Source organism: Podarcis erhardii, assembly GCF_964252035.2.
Source record: "Podarcis erhardii genome assembly, chromosome: 5".
Classification (NCBI taxonomy): domain Eukaryota; kingdom Metazoa; phylum Chordata; class Lepidosauria; order Squamata; family Lacertidae; genus Podarcis; species Podarcis erhardii.
The window spans coordinates 11471903-11489851 of NC_138509.1; the positions used below are offsets into that span (position 1 = coordinate 11471903).

The window sequence follows — 17949 nt, forward strand, 5'->3', positions numbered from 1 at the left end:
CTCTCTGCTTCCTTTGGGGTTTTTTTTTGGGGGGGGGGGTATGTGTGCAATTGTAAGCACATCAGAGCCTTCCAAAAAGGCAACATCTCCAAGGCAGGAGGGGAAACCCCAAATCCAAGCAAATCTTGGCAAAAATCAGAAGTTGCCCTCTTGTCCTTTGTCTTTATCCCTGGCATGAGCATGGTATTTCTTGTTAAATAGTCTTCCTAAAACACTATCTCTAAATGGCCTAAAAGGTAAAGGGACCCCTGACCATTAGGTCCGGTTGTGGCCGACTCTGGGGTTGCGGCGCTCATCTCGCTTTATTGGCCGAGGGAGCCGGCGTACAGCTTCCGGGTCATGTGGCCAGCATGACTAAGCCGCTTCTGGCAAACTAGAGCAGCGCATTGAAACGGCGTTTACCTTCCTGCCAGAGCGGTACCTATTTATCTACTTGCCCTTTGAGGTGCTTTCGAACTGCTAGGTTGGCAGGAGCAGGGACCGAGCAACGGGAGCCCACCCCGTCATGGGGATTCGAACCACCGACCTTCTGATCGGCAAGACCTAGGCTCTGTGGTTTAACCCACAGCGCCACCTGCATCCCTCTAAATGGCCTAAACCAGTGCTATTTTTCTAGAAAAAGAGGTACTGAAACTCACCTTATTATCTTACAATGGCAATGGATCCCACTTGAGAGGTGCTGGAACTCTGTTCCAGTGAGTTTTGGCTGAAAAAAAGCCCTAGTAAACCTCTGATTTCTCAGATTACTGAGTGGGTAAGCTGAAGTCAACATGGAAGGGAAAGAAAGTGCTGTTTTTCTAGAAAAAAAAAGGTGCCGGAACTCACCATGAACACCTTTGTTTTCGTATAATGGCAATGGCGCCCATTTGAGAGGTGCCGGAACTTAGTTCCGGTGAGTTTCAGCTGAAAACAACAACAACCCAGGAAAGAGCCATTCAGAGCCTCTTGTCTCGACTCTCAGGCGTTTATTTGCCTGCCTTCTGGAACGCTTACCTTTTGATACTGGAGTCATACGCAATCCTTTGTTTGCTCAGCTCTGCCTTCAGCTCGGCGACAAGACTCTGCAGGGCTCCAGAGCAGTGGGCGGAGTCTTTGGAAGCAGACGCCCCATTGTTTGGATCACTGTCTCCGCTGCAGGACGCCCCTGACCTCTCCCCGCTGTTATCCAAGCAGGCTTCGCTTTGTGGGAAGGAACTAGCCGTGGCCCACTCCACCTGAAGAGAGCTCAAGGCCGAGGAGTCGCTGGCCCGACAGGCAGGGCAGCTGCTGACGGAATCCACGGCGAGAGAGAGTTCGCAGGATGAGCTCGACCAAGTGGCACTGGTGCTACTGTGGGTGCTGACAGAGAGGCCGGAAGTGGGGACGTTGTCATAGGTGGATAGTCTCTGAGGCGAACCTGCTGCCCGCCCTCCTGAGGACGGCCTGCAGTGGCCTTGAAGGGAATACAGTCCATTCATGAGCCAGTTCCCACCGGAAGGGAAACCGGGGCTATCCAGCAAAGAGCTTCCCAGTTTGTGACTGAGCGACCCGGACCCCTGTTGCCGAAAGGAGTATTTCCAGGCGGGCAACGTTTGCCTTCTCTTGCCGGGGCTCGTTGCAGGAAGGCTGCAGTCTGCTTTGCTATTCTGCTCCTTAGCTGCAGAAGATGCTGCCTTGAAGAGTTGGCTCACAGGGTTGACTGTGGGGCTTTCTAACTCGCGGTCCGCCCCGCTGTCTTTGGAGAGATGGTCTATTGTGCCATGTGGGTGCTGGCCGGGGCCCTCCGTCAGAGAGGCACCGAAGAGCTGACCATGCTCGCTGATCAAAGCAGTCATTAAGTGCTGGACCAGGGAAGTACCTGTGTGGTGATGTTAAGAGAGTTAGGTGGAGACTGCCAGCTTTGCAAACATTTGTGATGATATCCATACTCAGAGCAGACTCACTAAAACCAATACACTTGGACCACTGAGTTCAGTGGGTCTGCTCTGACTTGGTATTTTGTCTAGAATTCTTATGCATTGAACAACTGAATAGTCACAGGTTCTATAGCTGCTGAAATTGTCCACACACACCTGAAATATGCATCAGAACCTTAGGAATATAAAGTGCATACCTTCCATTATAGCTAACGGATCTTCTACTTGCGGTCGAAGGATATTTGGTCCAAATACAGTGGCAAGATTCTGGACACTCATCTTGTTATGGCTCGAGTGAGACTGAACTTCATCGAGAAATCTTGAAAAGACCCCACCCAAGAGAGAAGTGAAAGTTACATTCACCACCAACACTTCTCAGTGGAGGAAGAAGACCAGAGCGAGGAGTTACCACTTGTGTCGCTGCCATGGCTCTTTTTACTAAGGGTCAAGTTAGAATATGTGGGAGATACAAGATGAGTCTCCTGATGCTTTTACTTTGCAGAAAATGCTTCCTCAACATCAGCCCTCTAGATGTTTTGAGACTACAATTCCCATCATCCCTGACCACTGGTCCTAGCTAGGAATCATGGGAGTTGTAGGCCAAAAACATCTGGAGGGCCGAGGTTGAGGAAACCTGCTCTAGCCCATATAGAACTAGAGATATGAGGCAAAAAGCGCAGATGCTATTCTGACCAACTGTTGCTGTTTTTTAGAAACTAGTTACTACCACCTTTCAGTTCTGTTAACCAATGAATGAAGGCACTGCTACGATTAACGTTTAGGAGAACAGTGCAAGTCACGCCAAGACAGGTGTTAGCAACACTCTTTCTAGCTCATCTCTCTGTTCTACATTGCTACAGCTTGAGGATGTGCCTTTTCCATCATCTCCAGAATCAGGATGATTCCCCTGCAGCTTCTCCTGTTCTACCACCACCCAGTTGCATGTGACTGCCACAATGGGCTACAGCACCTTTTAAAACTGCAAACAGGTCTTCCAGTGGGTTGGAGCCATTGGAAGGGCTAGCCCTGATGGCCTTTCCAAAGCTTCAGTTGACTCTGAGCCTTTGCTCAGACAACATCTTCCCAAACTCAGCAAGCTGGACCCACTGAGGGCTGCACCCATAGTCCAAATTTGCTTCTCCTTGGATACTCATCCTGACCTAGATGAGGCCCTGGTGTTCATTATCACTTGCACTGTGGTCTTCAACCTCCAGCAGAGGAGAGTGAGTTGCTTTAGCAAGTCATTATCTCTAGGCATCAAAGCCATTGTGAGTAGAAATTGGGATGCCTCCATGCTTCTCCCCCTGAATAGATATATTCACGAGCAATTGGCATAGTACAATTATGGAACTGAGTAGGCCTGAGCCTTCATGCCCTGTCCATAATTTGGGAGAGCAGAAAGAGTGCAAAAGAGCTCATGCACGGGACATTCAAGCAGTTATGCTGTTGCTGGTGATTATCTCTCTGTTAGACCATCAGTTCCATCGTCCAGAAAAAGAAGGTTCCATGCCAATACTAGTTGGGCAGCAGTGACTTTCTTAACTTCTCTGGTGATAGCGCTCCCTGGGCTTCAGTGTCTGATCTTTGTTGTCAAAACCAAAGGAAAGATTGCTTGGGCCAATACTCCCACCCTCCTCCCATAAACATGACTTACTTGCAGATGTACTTGAGGAGATTGTAGTTGGCCTGCGGAAGACTTCTCACATGCCTTGCCAGTTCCTGAGTGCCCTGAAGGACGGGATGAAAGCAGAATGAAGCTCCATAACTCCATAACTAGGGCCAAAGACACAACCAGCCCCTATATTCAATGGCGATCTGGGGAGATCGATTAGTCTAGTTCTGGACAGAGTTGTCTTCCCCTGGAACGAGAGAGCTCCTAACCTGCTGATACTTCTGGATCCAGCCTTGAAGACTCATGGCCTCAGTGGCTAGGAGAGTGCCATTCCGGATATGACTGGTTCACCAGTTATGGCCCCATTTGGATATTCCATGATCATGCATTCCATGATCTAGTAACTTACAGACGGGATTACTGCAATGCACTTGACGTGGGGCAGCCCTTGAAGTTGACTCCAAGAGGTCGACTCAGAAACTCGGCAGCTAGATTACCAGCAGGGGCAATCTCACAACACCCTCATTTTAAAACAGCTGCACCTTGCTGCCAGTTCACTTCTGGGCCCAATTTGAGGTGCTCACATTAGGGTTCAAAAACCCTACATATTTGAAAGAGCCCCTCCTTTCCTACACCCCCTCTTGGGAATGAATATCAGCAGAGGGGCTCCTCTGTATACAGTGGTGCCCCGCAAGACGAATGCCTCGCAAGACGGAAAACCCGCTAGACGAAAGGGTTTTCCGTTTTGGAGGCGCTTCGCAAAACGAATTTCCCTATGGGGTTGCTTCGCAAGACGAAAAAATCTTGCGAGTTCCCGCGGTTTTTTTCCACTCCCCCCCTTTTCCTAAGCCGCTAAGCCGCTTAACAGCTGATCCGCTGATAAGCTGCTTAACAGCTGATCGCTAGAAGCCGCTAAACCGCTGTAGCGCTAATCCGCTAAGCTGTCAATGGGCTTGCTTCGCAAGACGAAAAAACCGCTAGACGGAGAGAATCGTGGAACGGATTCTTTTCGTCTTGCGAGGCACCACTGTAGTTCCACCTCAGAGGTTATGGGGGTGGGAAGAGGGGCATATTCTGTGGCAGTCCCTAAACTTGTCACATTCCCTCCCCACCTACAGCACCTATTCCTGTGATGGCAATTCGTTTTAGCTGATTTTAATACAGTGATGCCTCAGGTTAAGTACTTAATTCGTTCCGGAGGTCCGTACTTAACCTGAAACTGTTCTTAACCTGAAGCACCACTTTAGCTAATGGGGACTCCTGCTGCTGCCGTGCCGCCGGAGCACAAATTTCTGTTCTTATCCTGAAGCAAAGTTCTTAACCTGAAGCACTATTTCTGGGTTGGCGGAATGTGTAACCTGAAGCGTATGTAACCCGAGGTACCACTGTACTGTGTTTTTATATTGCTGTCACATGTCTAGGACCTCATGGTGAAGAGCAGGTAAAGAAGTTAAATAAGAATAAAATTATTGTTTTGGAATTCATCACCCCCTAAAAATACCCCCCGTTTGATTGATCTTTGCACAGAGGTTTGTTTGTGAGTTTGCAATGTGTTTACCGACCTCTCCTTTGTCCTTGGAAAGCAGTTGCCCACAGGAGAGGAAGTCTTCATATCTGGCAAAAGGAATGACAGGCTCTGGGAGCTCTCTGAGGTAAAGTTTCAGGAGAGAGGCTACTGTGTGGACATCAGTGTTGCTGCAACAAAGGAAGAAAAAAAAGGAAGTTTTAGCAAGATGCAAAGCAGCTGAGTCAGAAACTCTGCAGTTGCCCTTGGCAAAGATGGGCAGGCTTCCGAAATCGCCTAAATGAAAACTAAAACTAAAAGATACCTTGAAACACATGTTTATTTATCTATCTAAGTGGTCAGTCCTTTTTTTCTGGTCCAGAGCAAAGTGACTTATAACCAAACAGACAATAAACCCCATATAGTTGCAAAGAGGAAAGAGAAATCCATTAAAAACATTCCACTCACTTCCTAAAGGCCACAGATAGTTGAAAGCCAAAGTAAATATGTATAATGAAGGTGCCAGCCAAGTCTCCTTGGGGAGAGTGTTTCACAAACAGGGAGCCACCACAGAAAAAGCCCGTTGCCTCTCTCCTGACCTCATGGAGGACTTCAGATGCATAATAATAATAATAATAATAATAATAATAATAATAATAATAATAATAATAATAATAATTTATTACTTATATCCTTCCCATATGGATGGGCCTCCCCAGCTACTCTAGGTGGCTTCCAACAGGATATTAAAAACAATAAAAGAAAAGACATAAAAAATTTCCCTAAACAGGGCTGCCTTCAGATGTCTTCTAAAAATCAGATAGTTGTTTATTTCCTTGACACCTGGTGGGAGGGTGTTCCACAGGGCAGGCTACAGTAAACCCTCGACTTATGTGGGGGGTACGCTCCAGGGATTGCGCCTAAAGCCAAATATCATGTATAGTCAAAAACACATCGGGTGCGATGTCAAGTGGGATTGCCAAAGTCTTTTTTCACTTCCTGCCCTCTTTAAAGCTTTTTTTTTTTTTTTTTTAAGTTAAATGTGCATAAGTTGGGGGCTTACTGTATCGTATTCTTGAAGCATTTAAGGCTTTATAGGCCAAAACCAGCACTTTGAACTGGGCCCGGAAACTAATTAGCAGTCAGTGCAGTTGGGCCAGGATTGGTGTTATATGGTCAAACCATCTTGCCCTGGTGAGCAATCTGGCCACTGAATTCTGCACAGTCTTCAGAGATGACCCCATGCATCATGAGTTGCAGTAATCTAACCTAGAGGTTACTTTAAAAAATAAAATAAAAATGAAGTAGTTTATGTATGTGACAATAGCCGCTGGGATTCTTTATGTGCAGAAATGGAAGGAAGAAGAAATTCCCACCCCCCAAAAAATTAACAGCAAGATTTAAGAGAATGTAATGATGGGCATTTTATGGAAGAATGGATGCCTTTTTCCGGACTATTTAAAGAAATATTATAGTATGATGAACTCGCAAGCAGAATTTGAACTGTGAGCAACAGAAGGAATCAGATTACAGTCTTGTGGTTATGATTTAACAGGGAGAAGGTAGGGTGCAGAAAACAGAGAGAATCAACCAATCCATGGGAAAGGGAAGTCGACAAAAACAAGAGAGGCGAAAAAATTAAATGTTTATTGGACTGTGTATGTCAAAAATGTTGAAACTTCATAAAATATAATTTGGGGGCAGGGGGAACCCTAGAGGTTACTAGATAGGTAAAGGTAAAGGACCCCTGGATGGTTAAGTCCAGTCAAAGGCGACTATGGGGTTCATCTCACTTTCAGACCAAGGGAGCCGGCGTTTGTCCACAGACAGCTTTCCAGGTCATGTGGCCAGCAGGACGAAACCACTTCTGGCGCAACAGGACACTGTGATGGAAACCAGAGCGCACAGAAATGCCGTTTACCTTCCCGCCACAATGGTACCTATTTAACTACTTGCACTGGTGTGCTTTCGAACTGCTAGGTTGGCAGGAGCTGGGACTGAGCAACGGGAGCTCACCCCGTCGCGGGGATTCGAACCGCGAGCTCCCGATCGGCAAGCCCAAGAGGCTCAGTGGGAGTGGAGATTCACTTGGGACAACGGCATTATCCAAGAGGCTGGGTTTTATAGCCCCTCTCTGTAACGTTGGAAATAAAAAAGGAATGTAAGATACTTTCCATTGTCTTTCTGCTTTCCTGGGCAACCAACCGGGAGCCGATGACAGCATTCTGAAAGTCTGTCTTTTTGTCCTACTATGACCCTGCTCCCTCCCACATGTTGCACAACAGCTTTTTGAGTGGCTGCTGTTGCTTTGTGAGTTACGCCATTCTTGCTGATGTGCAGGATCCCTGCCATGGACCAGCCTCGCTACTACAGTGATACCTCAGGTTAAGAACTTAATTCGTTCCGGAGGTCCGTTCTTAACCTGAAACTGTTCTTAACCTGAAGCACCACTTTAGCTAATGGGGCCTGCTGCTGCCGCCGCGCCACCGGAGCACGATTTTTGTTCTCATCCTGAAGCAAAGTTCTTAACACGAGGTACTATTTCTGAAGCGTCTGTAACCTGAAGCGTATGTAACCCAAGGTACCACTGTACTTACCTGATAATGTTTAAGCCTCCTAACCACTGCGGAAGGAAAAGTAGCCACTGTTCTTCCCTCCTATCATAGGAGCCAACTCACAGGGGTCAAGGTCCTTTTGCCCCCCATAAAGTATTTGGGGGGATCTGGGCCCCCCAACAGGGGTGCCAACTTGAATAAACTATAGGGGGCAGCGTGGGTGTAGCCAAGAGGGGGCAGGGGGAAACTGCCCCCTAAATCAAGTAGATCAATAAAAATAGTTAAATAACTGAGGTTTTGCCCCCCGCTAGCATAAAGTTTGCCCTCCTAACATAAATCCTGGCTATGCCCATGGGGGCCAGGTAAGCCCCACCCCACATAATCACTAGATGTGGCACCCCCCCATTATAATGGCAAATGCAGAGCACCATGTGTTAGTTTGGCTGGCTGGGCCCCCACGGTAAAGAAAGAGGGTGCCTCAGGCCCCCCAGAGATTGTGTCTATCTTACCAGTGATACATACCTGTGATCTAGCATAAGAAACAGACACGGCTACTTCTGTATTGGTTAATCGTTAAGTGTTTATAATATGGTGTTTTTCGTTTTGTTTTTTTGTAATTGTACAGTGGTACCCCGGGTTAAGTACTTAATTCGTTCCAGAGGTCTGTTCTCAACGTGAAACTGTTCTTAACCTGAAGCGCCACTTTAGCTAATGGGGCCTCCTGCTGCTGCCGCACCGCCGAAGCACAATTTCTGTTCTCATCCTGAAGCAAAGTTCTTAACCTGTGGTAATATTTCTGGGTTAGCGGAGTCTGTAACCTGAAGTGTATGTAACCTGAAGTGTATGTAACCCGAGGTACCACTGTACACTGCCTTGGGAGGTTCAGCTGAACTCAGATATTTTCTAAACTAAATATGGTGGCGATCCTCCTTACTCAGGAGGAGGGGACGGCAGGTAATCTCCCAATCCAGACACGTGGGGGCCTTGCAGCTCTCCTAGTGTTCCCTTAAAAAATGCCAGTTCACCTGTCAAACAGAGGCTTCTCCCCACGGTCAAAGGAGTCCTGCAGCTCTTTCACCAAATTGGCTTGCCCAGGCATGCGGAAGAGTCCTTCCTCAGCGAGCCCATGCTCCCGGATAAAATCCACACATTGCTCCACCAAAAGTGGAGCTAGGTGCTTCCCGTACTTCTTTTCGTATTGGACTGTGTCTTCCAAGCGTTGACCAAAGATCCCTGCCAATGGGAGAAGCCAAGCATTATCTTTGGTGGTCCACAATCTCAGACCTATTTTCCAGGGACAGTCCCGGATTTACAGAAGCCATCCTGGTTTCTGAACTGATCCTGGAATGTCTCGCTTTTCCTTACGGCGTCCCCCTATTTTTATTGGAGAAATATTGGAGGGTATGGTAGAGCAGCCCTATTTTCACTGGAGAAATGTTGGAAGGTATGGAGTTATGAGACCCCCGAGCCAAGGAGATAAGTAACTATACAACCTTTAGAAGACGTCTGAAGGCAGCCCTGTCTAGGGAAGTTTTTTTAATGTTTCATGTTTCATTATGTTTTTCGCTATGTTGGAAGCCACGCACAATAGCTGGAGCAACCCGGGGCATTAAATAAATAAATAAATAAATAAATAAATAAAACAGTAGTACCTTGGGTTAAGAACTTAATTCATTCTGGAGGTCCGTTCTTAACCTGAAACTGTTCTTAACCTGAGGTACCACTTTAGCTAATGGGGCCTTCCACTGCTGCCGCGCCACCGCCACACGATTTCAGTTCTCATCCTGAAGCAAAGTTCTTAACCTGAGGTACTATTTCTGGGTTAGCGGCGTCTGTAACCTGAAGTGTCTGTAACCCGAGGCACCACTGTAATAATAATAATAATAATAAGAAGAAGAAGAAGAAGAAGAAGAAGAAGAAGAAGAAGAAGAAGAAGAAAGCAATGACAAAACTAGACAGCATCTTAAAAAGTAGAGACATCACCTTGCCAACAAAGGTCCGTATAGTAAAAGCTATGGTTTTCCAGTAGTGATGTATGGAAGTGAGAGCTGGACCATAAAGAAGGCTGATTGCCAAAGAATGGATGCTTTTGAATTATGGTGCTGGAGGAGACTCTTGAGAGTCCCATGGACTGCAAGAAGATCAAACCTCTCCATTCTGAAGGAAATCAGCCCTGAGTGCTCACTGGAAGGACAGATCCTGAAGCTGAGGCTCCAATACTTTGGCCACCTCATGAGAAGAGAAGACTCCCTGGAAAAGACCCTGATGTTGGGAAAGATGGAGGCCACAAGGAGAAGGGGATGACAGAGGATGAGGTGGTTGGATAGTGTTCTCGAAGCTACCAGCATGAGTTTGACCAAACTGCGGGAGGCAGTGGAAGACAGGAGTGCCTGGTGTGCTCTGGTCCATGGGGTCACAAAGAGGCGGACACGACTAAACGACTAAACAACAACAACAATAATAATAATGGCATAGGGCATTCCTGTTTTCACTGGAGAAATGTTGGAGTGTATGCAATTTTGGTGTGGGAGGAGTTGTTAGGGCAAGCAAGGTGGACTGAGTCTGTCAGGTTACATGAAGTGAAGGGAGAAGTTGATGGGCAAATCCATTTGGGACCTGAAACATTCTTAGATGCTGTTTGAGGCACCAGCACTGCTTTGCTCGGGTGCCTATGCTTGAGAGGAATCGCTGCGAAGTCGCAGGTTGCATGAACCCCAGATGTTAGTGTCCCCCACAAATGCGGTCTACACACAGGTGTGATGTCAAAGTGCGCCCCATCAGCAGCACCCTGCCTTGGAACAAGTAACATTGCAAAGGGGCACTGCAAGAATTGTAAAAAGGTAAAGGGACCCCTGACCATTAGGTCCAGTAGTGACCAACTCTGGGGTTGCGACGCTCATCTTGCTTTATTGGCCAAGGGAGCCGGCGTACAGCATGACTAAGCCGCTTCTGGCGAATCAGAGCAGCGAACAGAAATGCAGTTTACCTTCCCGCCAGAGCGGTACCTATTTATCTACTTGCACTTTGACATGCTTTCGAACTGCTAGGTTGGCAGGAGCAGGGACTGAGCAACGGGAGCTCACCCCATCGCGGGGATTCGAACAGCCAACCTTCTGATCAGCAAGTCCTAGGCTCTGTGGTTTAACCCACAGTGCCATGTCGCCCTTTCACTGGGTTAAAGGTAAAGGTAAAGGGACCCCTGACCATTAGGTCCAGTCGTGACCGACTCTGGGGTTGCGGCGCTCATCTTGCTTTATTGGCTGAGGGAGCCGGCATACAGCTTCCGGGTCATGTGGCCAGCATGACTAAGCCACTTCTGGCGAACCAGAGCAGCGCACGGAAACGCCGTTTACCTTCCCTCCAGAGCGGTACCTATTTATCTACTTGCACTTTGAAGTGCTTTTGAACTGCTAGGTTGGCAGGAGCAGGGACCGAGCAATGGGAGCTCACCCCATCGTGGGGATTTGAACCGCCAACCTTCTGATTGGCAAGCCCAGACTCTGTGGTTTAACCCACAGCGCCACCCATGTCCCATGCAAGCATTGTAGTTCTTCCTTAATGAGGAACGAGGAGAAGCCCTAATAAGGGAGCGACGCTACTGCGTGGTTTTGGGGGGGGGGTTGCGTTTTATGAGGGGCATAAAATGTGAGGGAAAGGACAAATGGTGACCAAGTCATCTGGCTAACGGTCATGGGGAGAAGGAACTGAAAGGAGAGAAGAAAGCTGAAAGACAGGAAAGGGAGAGAGGACCAACTAAGGATTCAAAAAAAAACTTGCTAGAATAGACCAATCACTTTCTAAATAAAGGTGCATAATTGACAAGTCCTGAAAGGATTAGGTTCATTCATATCTGTGATTCCTCACCAGTTACAGCAGTTTTCTTGTTTGTGTTAACTGCTATAAACGATATTATTAAGAAATATTGTCTAAGAATACTTAAGCCTAGAGAGAGGTTACGAATTTGCCCTATTCAATTGTGGACCATGTACCTTGTAAATGCCACAACAGCTGTTTGTGGCATGTTATCAAACCTATTCCATAAAATACAGATAGTGGAAGAGAAATACAGTGGTACCTTGGGTTACATACGCTTCAGGTTACAGACTCCGCTAACTCAGAAATATTGCTTCAGGTTAAGAACTTTGCTTCAGGATGAGAACTTTGTGCTCGTGCTCAAACGATGAGAAATCGTGCTCCGGCAGTGCGGCGGCAGCAGGAGGCCCCATTAGCTAAAGTGGTGCTTCAGGTTAAGAACAGTTTCAGGTTAAGTACGGACCTCCGGAACAAATTAAGTACTTAACCTGAGGTACCACTGTATGAATGAATTCCTATGCCCCACAAATAACCCAGAGATGCATTTTAAAGAAAAGCACACATTCTACGCATGTAAAAACACACTGATTCCCAGACGGTCCGCAGGCTGGATTTAGAAGGCGATTGGGCCGGATCTGGCCCCTGGGCCTTAGTTTGCCTACCCATGCTTTACACACATCAGAGAGAATGACAAAGCCTTGTTTCTCCAACACCTGCCGTAACTTGGAAGTAACAAAGCATACTGGCTACTTCTGTGGAACAATTGCACCAAAGGTGTTTGTGATCCTCCACTCTGGTAAAAGTCTCCAAAGACTAGAATATGTCGTCAGATGAACCAGAGGCAAACAGGTCTTAACCAAGGAAAGGAAATTCTTTGGCACTCTAGCCTCAGTGCATGAGAGAGAGCTGGTATAACAGGCTAACAACGAACCAGGAAGTCCTGACGGAATGTTGCCTCTGCTTTAAACTCACTAGGTGGCCTCAGGCAAACTATTCTATCTCAGCCCACCCTCCACCCCACCGCCCCTTACAGCATGAAGATATTAATAGCGACCTAACTTTAGGAGGTTGTGGTAAGGGTTGTATTAAGATAATGCATGTGGACACTGTAAATGCTATAATCCATGCTGTTATTATTTACGAGCTTGCTTCCTTTCACATTACCTGATGGAGCATTTTGCCAGATTAAAGGTAAAGGGACCCCTGACCATTAGGTCCAGTCGTGGCTGACTCTGGGGTTGCGGCGCTCATCTTGCTTTATTGGCCGAGGGAGCCGGCGTACAGCTTCCGGGTCATGTGGCCAGCATGACTAAGCCGCTTCTGGCGAACCAGAGCAGCGCACAGAAACGCTGTTTACGTTCCTGCCGGAGCGGTACCTATTTATCTACTTGCCCTTTGACGTGCTTTCCAACTACTAGGTTGGCAGGAGCAGGGACCGAGCAATGGGAGCTCACCCTGTTGCGGGGATTCGAACTGCCGACCTTCTGATCGGCAAGTCCTAGGCTCTGTGGTTTAACCCACAGCGGCACCTGTGTCCCTTTTGCCAGATTAGGATTACACGAAATGTGGAAAAAACTCCGAACAAATATTCCTTTCCTACCACCAAGCACCTTCATGGACAGTGTAGAAAAAGCGTTTGTACTCTGGGAAGACACAAGATCTACCCACCCGGGAAGAATGGCAGATGAAGGTGATGGAGTACATGGAACTGGCTGAGATGACTGGCAGAATCCGGGACCAAGGAGAAGAGTTGGTGGAAGAAGATTGTTATCTTCAAAATATAATAGTTTATCTTCAAAAATATTGTAAAATTAAGGATTGCTAGAAAGATGTTGGGAAAAGAAAATTATGTGGTTTTAGTAGAAATGACATAAAGGATTAAGTTAAAATGAGTTGGTGAAAGAGAGAATGTAAAATGATAGTATATTAAGACAAATTATTAAGATAAAAATAAGGTTGGAAGGATTTGCTGAAATAACAAATTGAACTAGAATACAAAAATGGGAGGCGTGAGGAGGTCAAGGAAATAAGTGAATGTAAGTAAGTGATGTACAGGTTTGACTTGTTTTTTATCTTTTTTCTTCTGTTTTTTGACTTTTGATGATGTTTTTTCTTTTTATATATGTATTTTTTTCTTTTTTCTTTTTTGATTGTTATTATTTTCTCTTTTTTCTGTAATCTTTAAAACCTTAATAAAAAAATTATTCAAAAAAAAAAAAAAAGCGTTTGTACTCTGATTTCTCTACTGAATTCCGTCCCTAGACTCAGATGCACTTTAGAACATCTAGCTCTCATTTCAGAGTATCTGTCCCTCTAGAGCAAAATGATTCTACTGAAACACCAGAGTGCCTCAGGCATCTGATCAAGAAGCTTCTGGACCCGTTCCACAGACTCACCTACTGTAGCATTGCAAAGAAAAGTAGCTGCAAAAGAACTGGAAGTACCTATGCTGAAATAATCGCAAAGGGTGGCATTCAACCAAGTTTTACCCACTGAAATTAATGAACATGATGACTGCGTGAGGCCCATGCATTTCAATAGGTTCTACTCTCAGTAGGACTTCAACTACCACTCAAAGACTTGGGGCCAGATTCAGCAAACGGGTCCTACTAATGGAAAGTCTCAGGTCCTGTCCCAAGCCTCTCCAGATATGGTTGGGCATGTCCAAAACCTAGAGAGCTGTTGTCACTAAGTGTGGACAATACCAACCTAGATGGATCAATGGTCTTGGAACCAGAGGAATCATTTAGTCCAGGCTTCCTCAACCTCGGCCCTCCAGATGCTTTGGGACTACAATTCCCATCATCCATGACCACCAGTCCTGCTAGCTAGGGATCATGGGAGTTGTAGGTCAAAAACATCTGGAGGGCCGAGGTTGAGGAAGCCTGATCTACTCCAGCTCCATGCAATGCAGGAATATGCAGCTGTTCCATAAGGAGATTGAACTTGCAACCTTGGGGTTATCAGCACCATGCTCTAAGCCAGTGTTTCCCAACCTTGTGCCTCCAGCTGTTTTGGACTACAATTCCCATCATCCCTTGCCACTGGTCTTGCTAGTCAGGGATGATGGGAGTTGTAGTTCAAAAACAGCTGGAGGCACAAGGTTGGGAAACTCTGCTCTAAGCAACTGAGCTTGAAATGGTCTCTTCTGGTCGCACGACGTTCCTCTCCGATAATCAGCTAATGCAGGCACAGCACTAAATGTAGGGCTAAACAAAGTGTCCTATTTGCAGAGGGGTGTGTAAGCTTCTCAACACCACACCTGGAACTGGAAAAGCCATTGGGATTGGAGAAGCAGGAAGGGAAAGGGAAATTTGCTTCGCCCACTGTTTCTGGGCTCCAAATCTTCCTCTCCATGGCTATTTCCTCATGAGGACCTAAATGCAGAATGCATTTAACAAGCCTCTGCAGGTATGGTTGGGGATGTCCGTAAGCAGAATGCACTTAACACCCCATGGGAGAAAAGTTGTGCGGAGAGGATTCTGAACTGGGAACTTGCTGGCAAAGAATTGACAGAGTAGCCTAGTGGTCACCAAACTTCTGGGGTGGCAGATGCCAGTCACAAATGGGCACCCGCTGGGAGCTTGGCGTAGCGCAGAATAGCTGCCACACCTAAAACCGTTGGAAAATGACAAGGCCACAAAAAGTGTTCAAAGATGGAAAATGCTGCCTTGAGCAGGCCAGCCCATTGGTCCATCTGATCTAGAATTCTTGTGTCCAATTCTGGGCATTATCCGGCAGCTTAACGTGTACCATACATCCAAGAGTTTGCTTGTCAGTCATAGAAAAGCTCAAGGAAAAGGCAACAACAACAACAACAACAATAATAATTTATTATTTGTACCCCACCCATCTGGCTGGGTTTCCCCAGCCACTCTGGGTGGCTTCCACAGAGACCAAAAATACACTAAAATGTCACACATTAAAAACTTCCCTGAACAAGGCTGCCTTAAGATGTCTTCTAAAAGTCAGGTAGTTGTTTATCTCTTTGACATCTGATGGGAGGGCGTTCCACAGGGCGGGCGCCACTACCGAGAAGGCCCTCTGCCTGGTTCCCTGTAGCTTTGCTTCTCGCAATGAGGGAACCTCCAGAAGGCCCTCGGCGCTGGACCTCAGTGTCTGGGCTGAACGATGGGGGTGGAGACGCTCCTTCAGGTATACTGGGCCGAGGCCGTTTAGGGCTTTAAAGGTCAACACCAACACTTTGAATTGTGCTTGGAAACCTACTGGGAGCCAATGTAGGACTGGTGTTATGTGGTTTCGGCGGCCGCCCCCAGTCACCAGTCTAGCTGCCGCATTCTGGATTAGTTGTAGTTTCCGGGTCACCTTCAAAGGTAGCCCCACGTAGAGCGCATTGCAGTAGTCCAAGCGGGAGATAGCTAGAGCATGCACCACTCTGGCTGATGCATGGGAACTAAACAGTTAACTTATTTTCTGGAGCTTCTTCCCTCCTTACGAAGCCAGGTGTTTGGCTCGGTTTAAGAGCAATAAAAATGGCTTGCTAGGTTTCCATCGCTATCTTCTAAGGTTCAACAGACAAGCAGGCTCTCAAGTCAGCACACCTGATGCAGGAAGAAGATATGCCTATAGACAAGCTGCCTGTTTCTTAAACAGCCCTTGCAAACATAACTTTGAGTGGAGAAAACAAAATTATCCTGTAACTGTAGGAGGGGGAGAAAGGTTCTCTCTCCAGCTGGGATAAGTTACTCAATAAATGCTTAGCAGAACAAAGTCTGAACATGTTGAGGACGGGGGGTGGGGGGAATATTTGGAGTGCGTCACAAATCCCTAATTCAACACCAGCTTCAAAGACAAGAGTCGAAATTCTGAAAACGTAAAATACATTCGTTGGTTGGTTTCATCCATCTGCCCAGATGGTAGGATTGCATTCCTTGCGAGAGCTTCTGGTTCACACATGTTCAGGGAGACAAAGTCATCATGCACTTTCTGGTTTGCCCGTCGCACATCGGCAAGCCCTCAAAAGAGCAGAAAGTAACACATTTGCACTTTCATGAAAGCACATTTTCAACTGATACAAATGTAAATAGTTAATCTAGGCAAATTTTCCTGTGTTGGCGTATGTGTGTGTGTGTAAAGCTGCTCAATATCTTATCAGATGGACCATTTGTGTATTTATGCTCATTTCAGCAAGCTCTCACTTCTTCGCTTTCTATATTTCTTTGTGTGTGTTGGTTACACTGGGACACTTTCCTGTGTGTGTGTGTGGCAGGATGAATGGGCAGTTTTAAGGCTCAGCTGCGCTGCTGAATACAGGTCACATGTAAACACAATCGTATCGGCATCCTAATCGCAAAACCAGCCAGCACAACATGTGCATACAGGCAGAACCAGCACTTTCATCCAAACCTTTCAGTCTGATGGGAAAAAACACAACAACCCTATATTGGTGGCCTGATGATCAGTGGCTTAAAATCATAAAATTGTGGAGTTGGAAGGGACCCTTAGGGTCATCTAGTCCAACCTCCTTGCAGTGCAGGAGTAAATAGTAAAGGTAAAGGGACCCCTGACCATTAGGTCCAGTCGTGGCTGACTCTGGGGTTGCGGCGCTCATCTCACTTTATTGGCCGAGGGAGCCGGCATACAGCTTCCGGGTCATGTGGCCAGCATGACTAAGCCGCTTCTGGCAAACCAGAGCAGTGCACGGAAACGGCGTTTACCTTCCCACCGGAGTGGTACCTATTTATCTACTTGCACTTTGACGTGCTTTCGTACGGCTAGGTTGGCAGGAGCAGGGACCAAGCAACGGGAGCTCACCCTGTTGCGGGGATTCAAACCGCTGACCTTCTGATCAGCAAGTCCCAGGCTCTGTGGTTTAATGCACAGTGCCACCCGCATCTGCAGGAGTAAATAGAGTTTGATAAATAAGGCCCAGAAAGACCCATGGAATTCATCCAGGTTTGATGGCCAAGACAACCGCAGAGCTGGAGATTCCTACATCGCCGTTGCCCTGCAGCCATCTTTCACTCATGAGTTTGAGCCGCACATACAAAATGCTGGCCCTCAATTCTCCATTGAAGGGAAGCCTTCAGCAGAAGCTCCGAGCCCCTCCCTGACCTTGCAAGCTTTGCCATCTGAGAAACGACTGCGGCTTTCCCCCTGCACCTTACCTCTGGTTGTGGCGCAGCACTTGGGCGCATGGCAGCTTCCCAACATCCAGCAGAAGTCTGGCAACGTGATGGCGCAGGAGCGGCAGAGGAGGAAGGTCTTGACTCCAGGCATTAGACACATTCTGAGTCCCCCCGCAGCCCCTGTTGCCCACAAGGCCTCGGCTGCAACACGGAGAGCAGCCTCACAGCCCCCCTCCAGCTGCAGAGGATTAAATCGCTGCAGCACATCTGGCCTCAGCGCCACGACTCGCTCGGCATTAATTATGACTTGTTGCTAAAGCATTTGAAATATCCAATGAAAACGGGGAACTCGCTAGCTTCCAATGCAGCGGCAAGGGAGACAAGGCAGGTAGGGTCTTGCCCACTCTCTGCACTCCTCCCAGTTGCAGCCAAGGTAAACAGCAACTCAGTCTGGGTCACAGGTTTTAACAAATGTCTCCTC

At 47.2% G+C, this 17949-nt stretch overlaps 1 protein-coding gene across 2 annotated transcripts in view; it reads right to left on the reverse strand.

Moving 5' to 3' along the window:
- Nucleotides 1-17949, reverse strand: part of ARHGAP22 (Rho GTPase activating protein 22) — a 42446-nt gene that overhangs the window by 2070 nt on the left and 22427 nt on the right. Inside the window, exons 1-6 of one of the 2 annotated variants that reach the window (XM_081864297.1) lie at nt 17508-17838; nt 8592-8799; nt 5070-5202; nt 3550-3623; nt 2093-2214; nt 994-1837 (exon numbers count right to left, since the gene is read on the reverse strand). In XM_081864297.1, coding sequence (XP_081720423.1) covers nt 994-1837; nt 2093-2214; nt 3550-3623; nt 5070-5202; nt 8592-8799; nt 17508-17628 — 1502 coding nt within the window. In that variant the 5' untranslated portion in view covers nt 17629-17838. Of the gene's footprint in view, nt 1-993; nt 1838-2092; nt 2215-3549; nt 3624-5069; nt 5203-8591; nt 8800-17507; nt 17839-17949 lie in introns of those variants that run through there. The other variant, XM_081864296.1, reaches the window with a different exon arrangement.